The sequence below is a fragment of the Ilyonectria robusta genome, assembly GCF_021365365.1.
Source record: "Ilyonectria robusta strain PMI_751 chromosome Unknown BGZ61scaffold_63, whole genome shotgun sequence".
Lineage (NCBI taxonomy): Eukaryota > Fungi > Ascomycota > Sordariomycetes > Hypocreales > Nectriaceae > Ilyonectria > Ilyonectria robusta.
In genome coordinates this window covers 68,627-84,460 of record NW_025764497.1, presented here as the reverse complement: position 1 = coordinate 84,460, position 15,834 = coordinate 68,627, and the positions used below count along the sequence as shown (strand labels likewise).

General features: G+C 52.6%; 3 protein-coding genes across 3 annotated transcripts; all 3 read right to left on the bottom strand.

Annotated features, from left to right (window-relative positions):
- Positions 1-1,225: 1,225 nt before the first annotated feature.
- Positions 1,226-2,009, bottom strand: BGZ61DRAFT_286395 (aspartic peptidase domain-containing protein; the record flags this gene model as incomplete). Its single annotated transcript, XM_046238516.1, has 2 exons — positions 1,226-1,776; positions 1,865-2,009. Coding segments are annotated over 2 exons (696 nt in total), but the record flags the coding sequence as incomplete, so codon positions are not given.
- A 2,306-nt stretch (positions 2,010-4,315) lies between these two features.
- On the bottom strand, positions 4,316-5,456 carry BGZ61DRAFT_541492 (uncharacterized protein; the record flags this gene model as incomplete). Its single annotated transcript, XM_046255050.1, has 2 exons — positions 4,316-4,545; positions 4,595-5,456. The coding sequence occupies 2 exons, from the start codon at positions 5,454-5,456 to the stop codon at positions 4,316-4,318; spliced, it is 1,092 nt and encodes a 363-aa protein (XP_046094261.1).
- Positions 5,457-10,287: 4,831 nt separating this feature from the next.
- BGZ61DRAFT_594761 (uncharacterized protein) lies at positions 10,288-11,696 on the bottom strand (the record flags this gene model as incomplete). The annotated part of the gene is made up of 1 exon (XM_046256866.1): positions 10,288-11,696. The coding sequence occupies exon 1, from the start codon at positions 11,449-11,451 to the stop codon at positions 10,288-10,290; it is 1,164 nt and encodes a 387-aa protein (XP_046094260.1). The 5' UTR covers positions 11,452-11,696.
- Between the last annotated feature and the right edge of the window lie 4,138 nt (positions 11,697-15,834).

Below are 15,834 nucleotides of genomic sequence, written 5' to 3'. Positions count from 1 at the left end.
GATGGACGAGACAGAGAGTGATTAAATGTACCTTGAAGACACACAGGCGGGTGATATAAGAGGAAGAAATAACCCGGGTTGAGGGACGGAGGATCATGTAGGCCCACCATGAGCCCCGCGGGCGGTTGGCGATAACGCTAACAGTGCAGTTGGGCACCAGGCTGAGACACAGTCGGTCCGCGCCACAACGTAACGCTGAATTGAAACGCCACCTTCTTGCCAGGCTGACAGGGAGGCTTTTTGTTCATGGCCCGATAACCCTGGTTGCCACTGGACGCCTTGTACCCGGCTTAACCAATCGTTCGCGAGATAGTTCACAAGCTCAAATATCCCGGGATTGAGTGCTGCTACTGGAAGAATCGCGTAGATTATGAAGATACTGACAGATGCTAAGAAAGGTCCATTGAAAGTGTTACGAGATTGAGTACTTCTCATTAAAGGTGGCAACATGAACACACCGCATCACACAACCACGGGAGAGATCCCACAAAAGACAAACACGCTAATAAACGGCCCTTGCACGTGAGTAACCAAAATCCAATTCGAGAATCAAACACCCACACCTCCTGGGTGGCAGCCCACCCTCCCTGCGCCTTCATTTATGGTGGATCCGAGACTGAGCCCTGGACCGGATATTGTCCTTGTTGCCTTGTAACTTTCAACCTTTGGTCGAGTGGCTAGCCGCCCTTTAAGTCTCGATGGATACTATTGGCGTTTCTTCTCGCCGCCTAGTTGATAATGATAGTAAGAACCCCTAAATTACAATGGGGGCTTGTCGACGTGCACCGACACGCCGTTCCAGCAAATACCCGTAGACCATCGCCTTCCCTCTCCCTTTTGATCTGCAAGATCACATGTCACAGAGAGTTTGGCCGTAGTGCCTGTCCGCAGGAAAGATCTCAGTCAGGACTGGGCTGCTAGACCCCCACTTGCGGCAGCTCAGTCAATATGACTCTTAGTTAAGACTATGGATAGAGGAGCGGGACAGTAAAAGGGTGATTTATCCCATGGGACAGGCCGAAGCACAACAGCGGGGTATTTGGGAACACTCTATGAGACATGTCACAACGATCCTCATGACACTGTAGTCGAGTAGATCGCTACTTCTAGTATAACCTTGGGACCCTCAAGTGACTCCTCTGTATACACGGATACCATAATACACTTAGATAGACAGACCACGATGGTTTAGTGGTGCTACGGCAAGGCATTCAATGTCGCTCCATTTTAGCCCCAAACTGGATGGAGTCTTCTCCAGCTCGCCGATCAACTTGTTGCGGTCCAGGCCGCCGTAGATGACGGCGCCCGTCTCGGCCTCGGAGTGGCGCAGGTCGAGGGCGAATGCGCGGCTGTTGATGACGCCCTGGTCGGCCATGGACGTGAGCACCAGGCTGTAGGGCTTGTCGCTGTCGAAGCCGCCGCGCAGGTCGGGAGAGAGACCCAGGATGCCCTGCGAGATGCCATTCCACGTCTCGACGATGCCGAACGTCTGGTTTGTGATGTTGGAACCGCCGAAGCCCAGCGTCTCGGTGTAGTAGCGGATAGTCGCCGATGTATGCGTCGTCGGGTCCGAGGCGTCGCCGTAGTTGATCGTCTCCTTGCCGAAGGGCCCGATGGGCGGCGTGCTAGACTTGTCGGGGTTGTACTCGCCAAAGGACTTGCATTGCGCCTCCTGCTCCAGCGACGGCGCCGTGTTGCAGTCGGGGTTGACCCAGAGCTCATTGGAGCCCGTGTCGACGAGCACGACGACGGGCTGTGGCGGCGTGCCGAATTCGACTGGCGAGGGGAGGTTTCAACGGTTAGTCTTCTGGAACATGTCTCTGGAATGCTGGGCGCAGGGGGATCCCGCAAGTGTAAAACGCACTTTCGGCCGCGTAGAAGAACTCTTTATTTTCCAATTGTTGTAGAATCGTGCCGTCTTGTCGCTTCGCCTTGTCCTTCTTGGGCTTGTTGACCGTGCCGACGGGCACCGAGAGGAAGCCCTTGCCGGCGACGGCGCGAGGGAAGAGGGCGGCTTCGGCGCAGGAGCTGCTCAGCACGGCCAGGGCCGGCCCCCATGTTGTCCACCGCATCTCGAGTCGCTTTGTGAGTCGTCGTTGGCCTGTCTGTCGTTGGTCTGTCGGATCGGTACGTTGGCTGCTCGCTGGGATGGCAATAACAGTCGCGAACGGGAGCTGCGACGAGCTTTATTCCATTTTAGCTACTGAACTACAACTAGACTACAACTACAAACTACGACGCATGGATCCGGGTGCGACGTCCCATCTCCTCCTGTACGAGGTGCGCCAGCCGTCACCACCGCCCGCGCCGTCCAAACAGGATCTGCGTCGGGCCTCCTGGGCCTCTCGACAGGCTTCGATTGCCCCTGTCGGTGGCCCCGGTGGCGCTTCGCCCCGGCTGTGCATGGTCACGGAGGTGCATTAACGGAGTCCGAATGGTGTTCCAAGCGAGCCTTAATTGGGGAGCTGAAAACCATCGCTAAACACATTCGGCCTCCAGTCATCCCGGGCTCTAGGTTTGGGTGTCGGAGCACTGCTACGGACGGTATCTCATTAGCCGCCTGAAGCGCGGCGCTGTGTCTGACAGCTCTGGAATAGTTTGGCTTTACTCGGTTTGGTATTGTGGCGGGCGGTCTGGGACCCTTAGGCTAGCTGGTCGTTAGCTGGGTCTCGCCAGGAAAAAAGGGGAGGGGGGAACAGGAAAGAAGAAAGGGGCATCTTCCCGGGACTTTTCTTTAGAGTCTAGAAAGGACAGAGGTCTTTGAGGTCCTCATTGGGAGAGTTAATGAATACTTTTTGCCCTTGATTTTGAGAGATTTTACGAGATATTTACGACTGCCTTTACGATCCTTGTCCAGCCTCTGTCTGCCACTTTGCCATTTGACGGGCTGTTGCAGACCTTATCGATGCCTTGCCACCATTATTTCCTGCGACCGACACGATAGAGCATCTGATTAGATGGTTCCCTATTAGGAGACATAAGCCTCAGATCAATCCGGCCACATACGCGTAGTGTGGTGCAGCTTCGGGCTGACCTTGCAAAGCGCCTGTGCGACGCTTTTTCTGTGGTCACCAAAAAGAGACTGTTGAGTTGGGTGTTGGCTATCGTCCCTTTCCACCGCTAACGTATGTGCACTCATTCCCTAAGTACCCCAACATAAAATCTCTGCACCTACATAAACTCCGAGGAGAACGATTTTCAGAAAAGGATATCTTCACCGACATCGTCATCGCCGCACTCTTTATCTTCTCTTCCATCCCAAATTGGTTCAATGCATATCTCAAAGAACAAGGGGTGGCATTTGTTGAGAGAACCCGGATAGGGACATAGGATCGCCTCGATTCCTTGGAGAAGTCTGGCCTTCAGAAGCATAAATCCTCCCTCGTCATCGAGATTGACGATGTTCTTGAGAATGTCACGGTCCTCAAATTTACGCTGGTGGATCCCTGAGTTGATCATGAAACTTGATCATGAAACCGGAGAAGCTGTGTTGGAGATCTAACTTTTCACGAGATCTCGCAGCGACATTTGCTGAAAGGCCCCCTTGGGAGACCATCTCTTGGTCTTAAAATGTGAATTATTCACACTAAAAATTATCTCTAAACGTGGTCTTTGTCTTTGGCTCGAGGGTTTGCGGTTGGCGCCTCGATCCGCCTCATGCTCCACTGCACGGCCGAGCACACCATCAAGAGTATGTCCCGACTCCGGCTGCAGACGGGGAGTGGGCTGAGTTGTTGGACAGATACTCAGTAATATCCGTCATGCGACAGCTGAAAATATAGATTCGAATGAATATATGGTTAGTTCAAGAACCACCTTCACTTTTATTTCCAGAATCACGGCCATGAGACTTGTGTTCGAATGAGTTGAGATCAGATAGGCTATCACTCCAGGTTGACACTGCCTCAGCCAAGACGCCAATGATTGGGCTCACATCTGATGCGTTAAGAGTTTGTCTTGGGCTCCGGGCCTCATGACCAGCGTCGCATGTGATGGTACACGGAGCCGGAGCCCTTACGGCTCCGGCCTCAACTGTAGTTTAGCTCTCTATCCATCTTTCTACACCTGCTGAATAACCTCATTTTGAGTACTAGCAAACAATCGCATAAACATCAAAAAGCCCCTCCATTCTTTACACCAGAGAAACTAAGGCCTGTTCTCGCAAGCATTGCAATTGGTCTGTCTGGATGAACCTCAGGGCCGCCTGAGCTTGATGCGCCAAAACACTATATTTTCCTTCTACATTAAATTAAACCCAGGCAATATCGGCTATACTTTCCGGTAGAGAGTATTAATTACATCTCATAACTACCCACTAGACAGTAACCCAATATAAAATAACGCGAGACACAATGAGGCCGAAGAAAAGCAACCTCCTCCAGTTCGGGAAAACTCCCGATACGCCGATTGAGCTCCAGCTTCCTGCCAAGGTGTTCAAGCTCTCCCTTAAGAGTGTAGAGGTGTGCATGCCTTCCACCGAGTTCAAATCATCGGGGTCAAAGGCAGATGCGAGATCTTTCGTCTTTGTTGCAAGTATCATTTCTTCTATCATCGCAGTTAGTTTCCGATGAGATTGATGAGAAGTGGTACATACTATTGTAGTTAAGAATATTACCCACAACCTTGCCATCAACATCATTCATTCCTATGTCGAGAGATTTCGAATTGAAGCCAATTTCGACCAGAAATGTCTGTATGTGTTTCTTAACCCTCGCACTGGCTTCCTCAACCTCGACGACTTTGAGATCTCGATATTTGCAGTCAAATTCAACGTCCTCAAGGTTGAGAAGAAGGATCAGCATCACTAGCCATTTCTGAATCATCTTGTATTGGGACAGCTCCTCCAATAGTTCGGTTCTCTTTTGCTGCCAAACGCGTAGTAGAACAAGTCGAAGCTTTGTACTGATCAGCGGGGACACAGCAGTTTTGCCATGAAGCCGAGAGGTTTCAGAGGCTACTCGTCCGTGTCCGCTGTCAAAAAGAGGACCAGTCCCATCCGAAACGACCGGAGACGTTGCCAGGCGGTATGCAATAAGACAATCCAGCGCCTTTTTAACGATGCCGTATTTGCAATGCTTGGCGAGGCTCTCGAGAATTCGGTACGTCGGCTTCAACCCAGAAACGGGCTGGGCGATGATCTCCATAACTAAAGAGGGCGATAGGTTTTCAACCAAATTTCTCATCGTCTCGGGTATCTCGGGTAAAAGTTCCGATTTGACGATATCGAGGGGGAAAGTTGGGACTTCATAATCCTTGCCATCTTCCATCCAAGTAGCCAAGGACTTTTCGTCCAAGCTTGTCACTCCCTGAACAGCAACCTGAAAGCGGGCGTCGTGGCCGTACATGAGCGTCATGTACTGCACTTGATTTTCCCTGGTTTGAACAAGAGCATCATACTTTTTAACTTTTGTTTCAGTATCTGCGAGAATGAGCCCTGGCCCAGGATGCGTCTCCATGTCGTTGGTTCCAGTGCAGCAATAGATTAGGTTGGATAAAAGAGTAAGGATGCTGCTTAGCTATGAGCTTTGCGTTCACGTAGGCTGTTTATAAAACCAGACGGCGGATATAAGGTCTACAAATGAGGCTCAAAGGTCGGTGAAGCCCAAATGAAGGCACCAAAGTTGCCTCGTTTTCGTGAGTTAGGCAATTGCTCGGATGCAGTCCGCCAGCCTCACTTGCCAGAGGTCGACCACTCAGGTCGCCTGCCTTAGTCGGCCATCTTGGGTGACCACGCCCACCACATCAATAGGCGCCAAAATGACTCACAGATTACGTGGCGGCCAAATGATTTGTAAGAGAACTGCCGTAGAATAGAGGAACTTGGCAACTCAAGGAGCGTATGTAATTGTGGCATTTCTATTGCGCGCCCAAATACTGGACTTGATGCCCGAAACCGGTTTGAAGACGACCAAGGACAGGTATTTTGCCAACCTCAACACGAAGAGATGGATTCAGGATGTTGTTCATCGAGAAACTGGACATTGGGAGCAGTTACTACTGGGAGTTACGCTCAAGGCGCTTGTCTAGCTTTTTTTTCGAGCTGTTCTCAGCTGGAATTACACATTTTTATGTTGTTCTGTGCTTAGGCTAACAATAAGTTACGGGGTGTCAAGGGCCGGTTCTACGTGGCTTCGAACCAGCCCTTCACTTCGAACCCACGCGATCTATGGCTGCAAGCTGGCTGGCTATGATACGTCGGCGATGTATCCTGAGGTGCGTCCCTTGAGGTGCGTTCATTGATACAAGTGCTCAGTCACTGGGCTATCCCGACCTATCGAAAGCCCTGGTGGAAACATTATTCGGGCGGAGTTACCGCCACGGGTCGGGAGTTGGCGACCGCGGCCTCCCACAATGGCGCAGGCGCGACGAGCTTAAGCCTGACTACGAGGTCTCCTATGGAGAAGACCAATACCAGTTCAGGAAGCAGACGGAGTCCATTAATCGATGCTTTAGCGTAACCGAATTATGAAACGCAAGCCACATTTGGGGAAACTGGCAAAAATCGATGCCACTAACGAGCACAATTGCGAGTGTACGGAGTTATTGGCTTCGTCGGAAGCAACAAGACAGCCGGTGGTAATAGAGGACGTTGATGCTTTGCGTAGGTGGATGAACAGGAGAGCTCGTGCTGTCGGTGTGAAGGGGGCGGGGGATTGCGGACTCTCCGGCCCAGAATTGGGCGGGGTTGGATGAGGCTCAGGTGCGAACTGGGCGCTGGGGAAACAAGCCAGGGTCCGCGTTGGTAGCAGCCCTGTCGCATAGTCGGCGGCTGGAATCAGCCTAATGAGACATGGGTAGACCCACGCCTCGATCTGCAGCCCCAACGCAACCCCGAAAGCTTGATGGAGCCAACACAGAGGTGACTTATACGACGTAGTGGTCGCGTTGATGGCCTGAAACGCAACCCTGCTCACCAAAAGCAAGCGCGGGTTGGCTTATTCAGTCCAGTAATTAGCGGAATCAAATCGCGCTATTGATGCAACCGAAAGTTTTGTCAGCACACGGTACCTGAGCGGTGGAGCAAGCACCTGCGGAAACAAACCTATCTTGAGGCGGTACGAGGGCTGCTAACACATCATGATCGATGAACGAGGCTGCGTTATAACGGGCGTGTACGGAAGGCCACAAGGGGCAGAGTTCCAAAATTCAATTTTGAAGATTTTTGAATTGGGTCACCCCCCCCCTTTCCCCCGGGCGGACCCCCGTACGGCCCCGTTTGTAGGATTATTTTACCTTGCATGTGCTTAGTCATTCATCTAAATCACTGTTCGCGCGGCGTAAATCTCTTCTACCTAACCACGCAGCACCAGTTGACGATCCTTCCTCCCCTCGCTGGCCCAATTCGATTCCGTACGCACACTTTCTCACGCAATACGGCTTGGTACACATCATCATGGCGCCCCGAGGCAACCGCAACCGCCCCAAGACCAAGGAGACCCCTGCTGCTGCTGATACGGCTGCGATCGACGCCCTACGCGAGGATATGGGCGAGCGCGCATTCAACCTGCTGCCCAAGAAGGTCCTTGACGTTGAGACCTATACTTTCGCGTACAAGACCGATAAGCCCGATACAAATCCGGAGGCCACCATCTGGGCTCTGATGAACGCTTTGAAGGGCAGCACCACCAAGGGCCAGGAAGCTGTTGACTCTACCAAGGTATGTCCTTTATCTTAGGCCTGTACTAGCCTGGTTGATCACGTACTAACCCGTATTAGACCCCACGCCTGCTGGAGATCCGCAGCAAGAAGGACAAGAAGAAGCTCCAGGAGACCCCGTACGTGATGAACTTCAGCAGCGGCCAGAATTGCGACGCTATGCTGCGTCATCTGTACGGCGACGAACGGGAGGGTACGGACCGTTGCTACAAGTGTACGAAGAACAACGGGGCCCTCAAGGGATGCATTGTCGCTGAGGGGACCCCGGCCTGCGCTAATTGCGACTGGAACCGATCTGGCGCCGCCTGCTCCTTCACGAGTAAGTACGCTGCAATACGTTCTCATTTTCTATACTGATTGGCCACAAGAGCGTGGTACCAAGCGCAAGGTTAGCGACGACGACGACGACGACGATTCCGACAGTGATGATACGGACCCGTTCGAAGACCTTGACCTCAAGACCTGCCAGAAGCTTGTGCAGATCTTCAAGGCAGCTACCAACCGCAAGAAGCACAAGAAAGGCACCTCTTCGAAGTCGGCTTAAGGTATTTGACCCAATACGTAAATGTACGAGCCTCTACTAACTCTTTTTTTTTTTTTTACCCGTAGTCCGCCTAGTCACTTCGCTCTGAGTTGAATTTTTTTTTTTTTTGATTTACGAGGAAACGCAGAATACATTCGCGTATATTAGCGCACGAGGACGTACGGTGAACTATGATACCCTTTTCTTAGCTAGAGTCTGAAATCAAGTTTTCTTTGATCATGCTTTGTGTTTCACTTATGACATTTTGTTCAAAATCTTGTGGGTCTGACCAAGTGAGGCTAAACATATTATGCATGAGGCAATTTGGCGCCATACGATCACAAACGTAACAAACCCCCTTTTTCAAAATTAAATCGCGCAATCTCAACTCAGACTTCCTCTCTTTCCCTACGCCTACACTTGACTACGTACGGCAACATACGGTTCAAGATGCCTAGGGGTCGCCCTTCAATTGATATATCCCCATTTCGCCTTCAGATTCAACAATGGAAAAACGACGACGGTCTCACGCTCAAACAAATCGTACAGCGCCTTAATAACGAATTCCACATCGAAGTTCAACGTACGACCGTATATCGCAACCTGAAGATCTGGAATGCTTCCATGAGGCAGTATACCGAAGACTCTGAACAACTACGTGAGCGTATTAAAGACCTATTCTTTGATAAGGTCTTGAACGATCACTTTATGCTTCTGCAGCTTCACTCTGAGGGCTTTCTGATCTCAAAGACTGGCCTCTCACGGATACGGCGAGACCTAGGCCTTTGGCGGCGTCAAACCCCTGAGATGACTAGCGAGAGACTTCACGAATTGCGCCGTTTCTTTGAAGACGAGTCCGAATTACACACTAAGCTTGAGACCTACGGGCGCACACTACTCTACGTATATGTCCGTCGAAATCATCATATCTTGAGCCGCCGAGCCCTGTACTCATGCTTTCGCGACTTTTCCCCTACTTGTGTTACCGAACGGTGGAATACGATGCGATATCGCCGAACTGGATGGACTTCTCCAGGCCCCGACTTTATTTGGTCCCTTGATGCGTACGATAAATTGAAGGCCTGGGGCTTTGAGATCTATGCCTCCATTGACGCTTACTCACGGTTTATTACGTGGTTCTACGTGGGCATATCCTCTAGTACGTCACGAAGCGTTGTTGCACAGTATCTCGATGTTCTCTCGCAGCGGAAAACCATGCCAAATATCATCCGTTCCGACCGCGGCCAAGAGACAATCCTTATGGCTGGAGCACATTATTACCTTTCGAAGACCCGCGTACGCGCACGGGAAGGTATCCCACAAGATGTGCGCTTTCGAGACTGCTGGATCTATGGCAAAAGCACGCATAACGAAAAGATTGAGAGCTGGTGGCTTCGATTGAGTAGGGGTAGGGCTAAATTCTGGCGGGTATGTAGTATTATCACTCCGTTCGACCCTATGCTAACCTGAATCTAGGAGTATTTTGGTGAAATTACCGCACTTGGCCATTTCTCGAACGACTCCCTACCCGACCGTATTGCAATGCTCTATCTCTTCATGCCGATCCTGCGGGCTGAGTTTGCCGACTTCGTACTTACGTGGAATTCGCACTACATTCGCAAACAACGCAATAGGCCGCATGTGGTTCCTGGGCAGCCATGGACCCTCTACTTTCAGCCTACCGCACGGCAGGTTGAGAGCTTTGCAGAGGTTATCCCTCAAGATCGATTACAAACGCTCCAAGATATCTTCGACGGGGACCGTATTGATCTTGATGCCTACTTGCCAGAAGATACAATAGCTATCTGTGATCGCATTCTTAGAGGCCAGGAAGATCTGCCAAGAGATCCGCCACAGCAACCTAAGCTTTCAGCGTATCTATTCCTACGAGATCGTTTACGGCAGTACATTAGGAGTAAGCAGCAGCCAGAGCTGGCATTATTGGAGACGCCTACGGGTGGCCTAGACCGCGTACGTGATCATTTGGCCACTCACGATATCGATACTGCTTCGCTTTTGGAACGCATTGAGGAGGAAGAGATTGACTGGGGTGAGGGAGACCAACTATACGACTAGATGCATAACCAATTGTAGCAATTGAACTGAAACTAATCCCTATTCTTATTCTTTCCCCTACCAATCCGGACAGGAAGCCTCTTCTGAGGTGAGAGAGCCTGGGCCTCCGAGTGTTCATCGATATCACTCGCGAATGGATCGTCAAGGACGGCCTCAAAAGTAGCCGAATCCGCGTCATCTTCACCCGCGTCATCTTCACCCGAAAGCTCAACCTGAATTTCAGCCTGAATATCATCCTTGCCCTCCAACTCCAAGGGGGTCTCAGCTTCCTCTTTTACCGGTATACGAGATAGCTTTCGTGGCTTTGATTCCTTCTTAATTGGGGATACGCGCTCTGACTTTACCGTACGTGAGGCTTTGCGTTTGCTAGAGCTCCTCGCCGAGGCTTCTGACTCTAGATCAGAGGGTATGCGATCAATCGCTCGCTTGTGACCACGTACGGCTCTTGACGGCATTGGTGACTCAATATCAGGCCGAGGCTTTACATTGAAGTACCAAAAGGTCAAATGGACCGTATCGCGCTTTGGGGCAAGCGAGATATTGCCCACACGAAAGAGGTCCGCAAACGAGGTCGTTTCGTACGCGGCATCAGAGAACTCAACGGGTCCAAAGGTAGCAGTTTGAGTCACTACGGAATGAACGACCTTCCATTCCTTAACTGCAAGCCTCTTGTCACACTGCTTGACAATGAACTCTATCATTGCGGCATGAGAAGGGAACTTTGCCCCGAGAACGATCTCAACATTTCCTGTACGCTTTCCAACGAGGTTTGCCGTCTTGTCGTATACTGGGGTTTCAACACCGTCAAGGACATTGTCATAATACCCATCGCACGACCAAAACGAAGCGTGCAATTCGATGACAATCTTAGCCGTATGGCTTGTAGCTGCGATGCTCCTTGACCGGCTTTCAATAGCTAGGTTCGTAGCGTTCTGATAGGTATCAGGTCTCGGTCGGGATCGTTGGGAAGGAATCGTCATCGCATTGCCTCGTTGGACTGTTGATTGGGAAGTAGGTGAATCGACTGTGAGGTCGATAGAAATAGGGGTAATAGGGCCAAATGATGATGAAGCCGTAGGGAGCCGTTGAGCGCAATGCGGGCAATAAAGGGCCCCAGGGAACTTCGTACGTATATCCACATGACGGCTGCGGTCTTTGGGACAATACTCTGTCGAAGTGGATGAAGGTGTATCCATTGTGTAAGAGAAGGATGATGAATGAACTTCGTTCCCAAATGGCCGCGTTTGTGGCCGAACGTAATATTTGCCTCAAGCAACCCTAACTAAATTAGGGTCACGCAATGGGCTCTCCCTGTTGAGGGATATTTTATCTTTACAGTGATATGCGTCCCCTATATGTGATTAAACAGAAGGATAATGGCACATTGGGGTTGCCCTAGTAAGAAAAAAATGAAAAGTTGAATTTTGGAACTCTGCCCCTTGTGGCCTTCCGTACTGGGCTATTAGACCGGCTAACCTTGACATCCGCAATAAGATCATCAACGAAGAAGCCTGCTGAGCGCCGGCCCTAGGCGCTACAGCTGTCGAGCTCGCGACGAAATGGATCACGTATGTGGTGTCTGAATGCCCAAGGTCCCTGACGGACCTACTAGGAAAGACTGTGGATTACGAAGCTGCCCTAAAAGACGAAGTGGAGGCTCAGACAGGCCTACGGGCTGTTAGCTGCCGACCATCCCGCAACGACGACCCCAGTCAACCGACAAAGACATTACTCATTTCCTTCCTCGAGCAGCCAAAGCACGCCTTCCGTCTCTTTGGGACGAGTCGGCTAGCGAGGCTGATCCGGAAGACTGCTAGACCTAACCAGTGCAACCTCTGCTGGGACTACCACTCGCGACACAGCTGCAACCGTACTGCCCGTTGTGTCAGCTGTGGAAGGACCCCCACGAGGGGATGCCCTGCGAATACGGGCCCAGTGCCTCAATTGCCGAGGCCCTCACCCCTCTGACGATACGAAATGCCCGGCCCGGCCCCGACGCCAAAACGGCGTCTTGAAGCGACTGACACAGCCGGAAAAGAGAGGGATCCGGGAAATCGGCGGAGGCTGTTCCGCCAGCTCCACCCGGAGCTGGCCGCAGCCGCAGCCGGGTCGTCCCCCGGCCCTCGTCGCCCTGCGAAGCCCTGACCCGACCTACAGAAGGAACGCCCCCGCCCTCGCCGAATAAGCGCAGACGTCAAGCCCCCGAGACTCCGGTTTAATGGGACGACGACCTCCGCAGGAGACCACCGACAAGAGACCATTACGCATCTTCCAAGCCAACGTCGGCAAAGACTCAGCATCGCACGACTGTGCGCTGGCTCTTGCCGATAGAAGCGGATACGATGTAGTGATGCTCCAAGAACCTTGGACTAGCGCACGGAATAGCCGCTGTGTGACGAAGAACCACACTGCATACCGAACCTTCTCTCCCGTATCAAACTGGGAGGGAAATAGCACACGCCCGAGGGTCATGACCCATGTGTCCCTCCGTAGCAAGCTAAACGCCGACCAGCTCAAGCCCACGCCGTCTCGAGATATCCTTCTAATACGAGCTGGCGGTATCTCTTTCCTCAATATCTATCGCCAACCGGGTACGCTGGAGACCCTTGACTTTCTGATAGATGGCCAGTCTCTAGCCGTTGCCTTATCGCCGGAGACTTTAACGCCTCGCACACACTGTGGCAGTCGGGGCCCCATCGGAACCAAGGGGCCCGGATCGCCTCGTAGATTGACAACAACAACTTAGCTATTTTAAACCAGCCGAACCAGCCTACGAATAAGTATAATAATATCCTTGATCTCGCGATCTCGAATATCCGTACTGCACAAGCTAGAGTTGAGGACCACCTCGCTACTAGCTCTGACCACTATACCCTCAGTATCATCCTTCCGATCGTACGACCAACCCCCCCACAGTCCAGCCGGATCAGGATCTCAGACCCTAAGGACCTAGCCCGTCTCGCAGAGGTTGTCTCGCTCAGGCAAGACTTCCTTACAACTACCGCAACAACCGCCGAGGAACTAGACATCGCAGCAACCCAGCTGCTAGACCTACTACAAGATGCGATACGAATCGTCGGCCGATGCCCTCAACAGAATGGGCGCTCTGCGCCGTGGTGGACTAAGGACTGCGCTAAAGCCCACGCCCAATATCAAGCTGCTAAGAGACGGGACCCCGGAGAGCTGGGGCCTGCGACACTTGCTAAAGAAGACTTCCGTAAGATCGTCAAGAAGGCAAAAATCGACTTCTGGCGAGATATTATCAATAACGCTACTACGAACGCCGATATCTTCCGTATAGCGGGATGGGTCCGGACCCAAAGCGCCTTCCAGCCCCCGCCTCTTCAGGTTGGAGACGAAGTCTTCGTAACCCAGGAAGATAAAGCAAATGCCCTCCGTAAAGCCACGCTCGAGCGTCTAGACGCTGGAGACGACATCGAGGACCCCTCGACCCCTCTAGTTATAGAGGCTCCCGAGCTTCCTTTTTCCACACAGGTCTCAGCCGAAGAGGCTGAGGATGTGACGACTAAGACTGGAAATACATCTCCCGGCGCAGACAATGTGACTACAGCGATTATCCGGGCGTGCTGGCCGATCATCGGAGATTATATTCGGTGGCTCTACGAGAGATGCCTCTCCCTAGGGCACCACCCGACAGTCTTCAAGGGTGCAGAGGCCATCATGATCCCCAAGCCCGGAAAGCGGAATCTTTCTTCCCCTCGTGCCTGGAGACCAATTTCCCTGCTTTCCTGCCTCGGCAAGGGGCTAGAGAGACTGGTCGCCAGACGCCTGGCCTTTATTGCGATCGATCGGAAGGTCCTGCATAAGAACCAGGCCGGGGCCCTGACGAAGAGGTCTGCCGTAGACCTCGTCGCCGCCCTGATCCACGACATCGAATCCGCCCTCGCGCGAGGTCTCGTCGTGACCCTCGTGACGATGGACATCCAAGGTGCCTTTGATACAGTTCTCCGGAACCGTCTTCTGCGGCGCCTCCGCCAGCAAGGCTGGCCCGAATTGCTAGTCCGCTGGGTGGCCTCTTTTATGACTGACCGCACGGCCCGAGTCCATTTCCAAGATGCAGTCACGCCGTCTTCCGCATTAGAATGCGGCCTGCCCCAGGGCTCGCCCGTCTCGCCGATCCTCTTTCTTCTCTACACAGAGCCGATCTATAAGATCCGGATCAACGCACCGCCGTGCCCCGGATTTGAAACCCGATTACGACCATACGATACGGCTATGCAGACGATATCACCTCTATTCATATTGGAAAGACCCTTCGCGACACGACAGACGAGGCAGAGGTCAATATGGAAGAGATAGAATACTGGGGAGCTTGCAACGAGGTTAGCTTCGACCCAGGAAAGACCGAGATAATGCATTTCTCTCGCAGACAGAGCGACTCCAGCCCGACAATCGACCACAAGGGACAGACCAAGGCTCCGGAAAAAGCCCTCCGCTGGCTGGGCGTCTGGCTGGATAGAAAGCTATCCTTCAAGGCCCACGTCGAAGAATGGGTCATCAAAGCCCAAGCCACAGCCAACCTCCTACGAGGCCTTGCCAATACAGCGCGCGGACCGCCGCCGGATAAGGTCCGCCTTGCTGTCAAGGCGTGCGTCTTGCCTATTCTATTCTACGGGGCTGAGGCCTGGTACCCGGGAAAGATAGCGCCGTCTCTACGGGCCGGAGGGCCCCTGGTCTCAACGAGAATTGACCATCTTCTCGATCGTCTCAAAAAGGTCCTACACACTAGCATCCGCAGTATCCTTCCAACTTGGAAGACGACCCCTCTAGCCGCCCTCTATCGCGAAAGTGGCATTCCACCAGTTGAACAGCTGCTAGAAGCCATACGCCTACGCCACACAGCCCGGCTCCAGTCCCTGGATCCAAGGCATCCCCTTACAGCTAGGACTGTGATCCCGACCCCTAGGCCAAGCCAGAAGCCGATCTACAAGACCCGGCTGCAACGAACAGCCCTGCTTCTTCCGCCCTCGTCCCGGCCGGACCTCCTTCAACGGAAATACAGCTCTGCTCAATTACACATACAACCGAAAGACATCGCCGTCCCTGCTTTCCTTACCTGGATCGAGACCCTGTCTGCAATAGATCTTATCGTCTATTCAGATGGATCCCGATCCTCCGGAGGGGCCGCAGGCTACGGGTATGTCATTCATCGCAATAAACATACTATTGGCAAGGGTCTAGGCCGGCTAGGCCCTACCGAGGTCTTTGATGCAGAAGTCGCTGTTGCCCTCGCGGGCCTACGGCACGCCACAAACCTGGCCCAGCCAGGCTCGCATATTTACGCATGTCTCGATAACACATCCGCAGCAGCTGGCTTGCTAGGCCAGCCGTCGGAATCCTCACAAGCCCAGTTCCTGGAGTTCCAATTGATCGCACAAGCCCACGGGGCCACATCTGTACGATGGAGCCCTGGCCACAAAGGCATCCCCGGAAACGAGCAGGCCGACAAGCTGGCCAAAGCAGGTACAGAGCTTCCGGAACCACCCGGACTGGCTCCGTCTCTTGCTTTCAATAAGCGGAAGGCTAAAGCCCTCCCCCGAACCCTCTTTAAGAGCTGG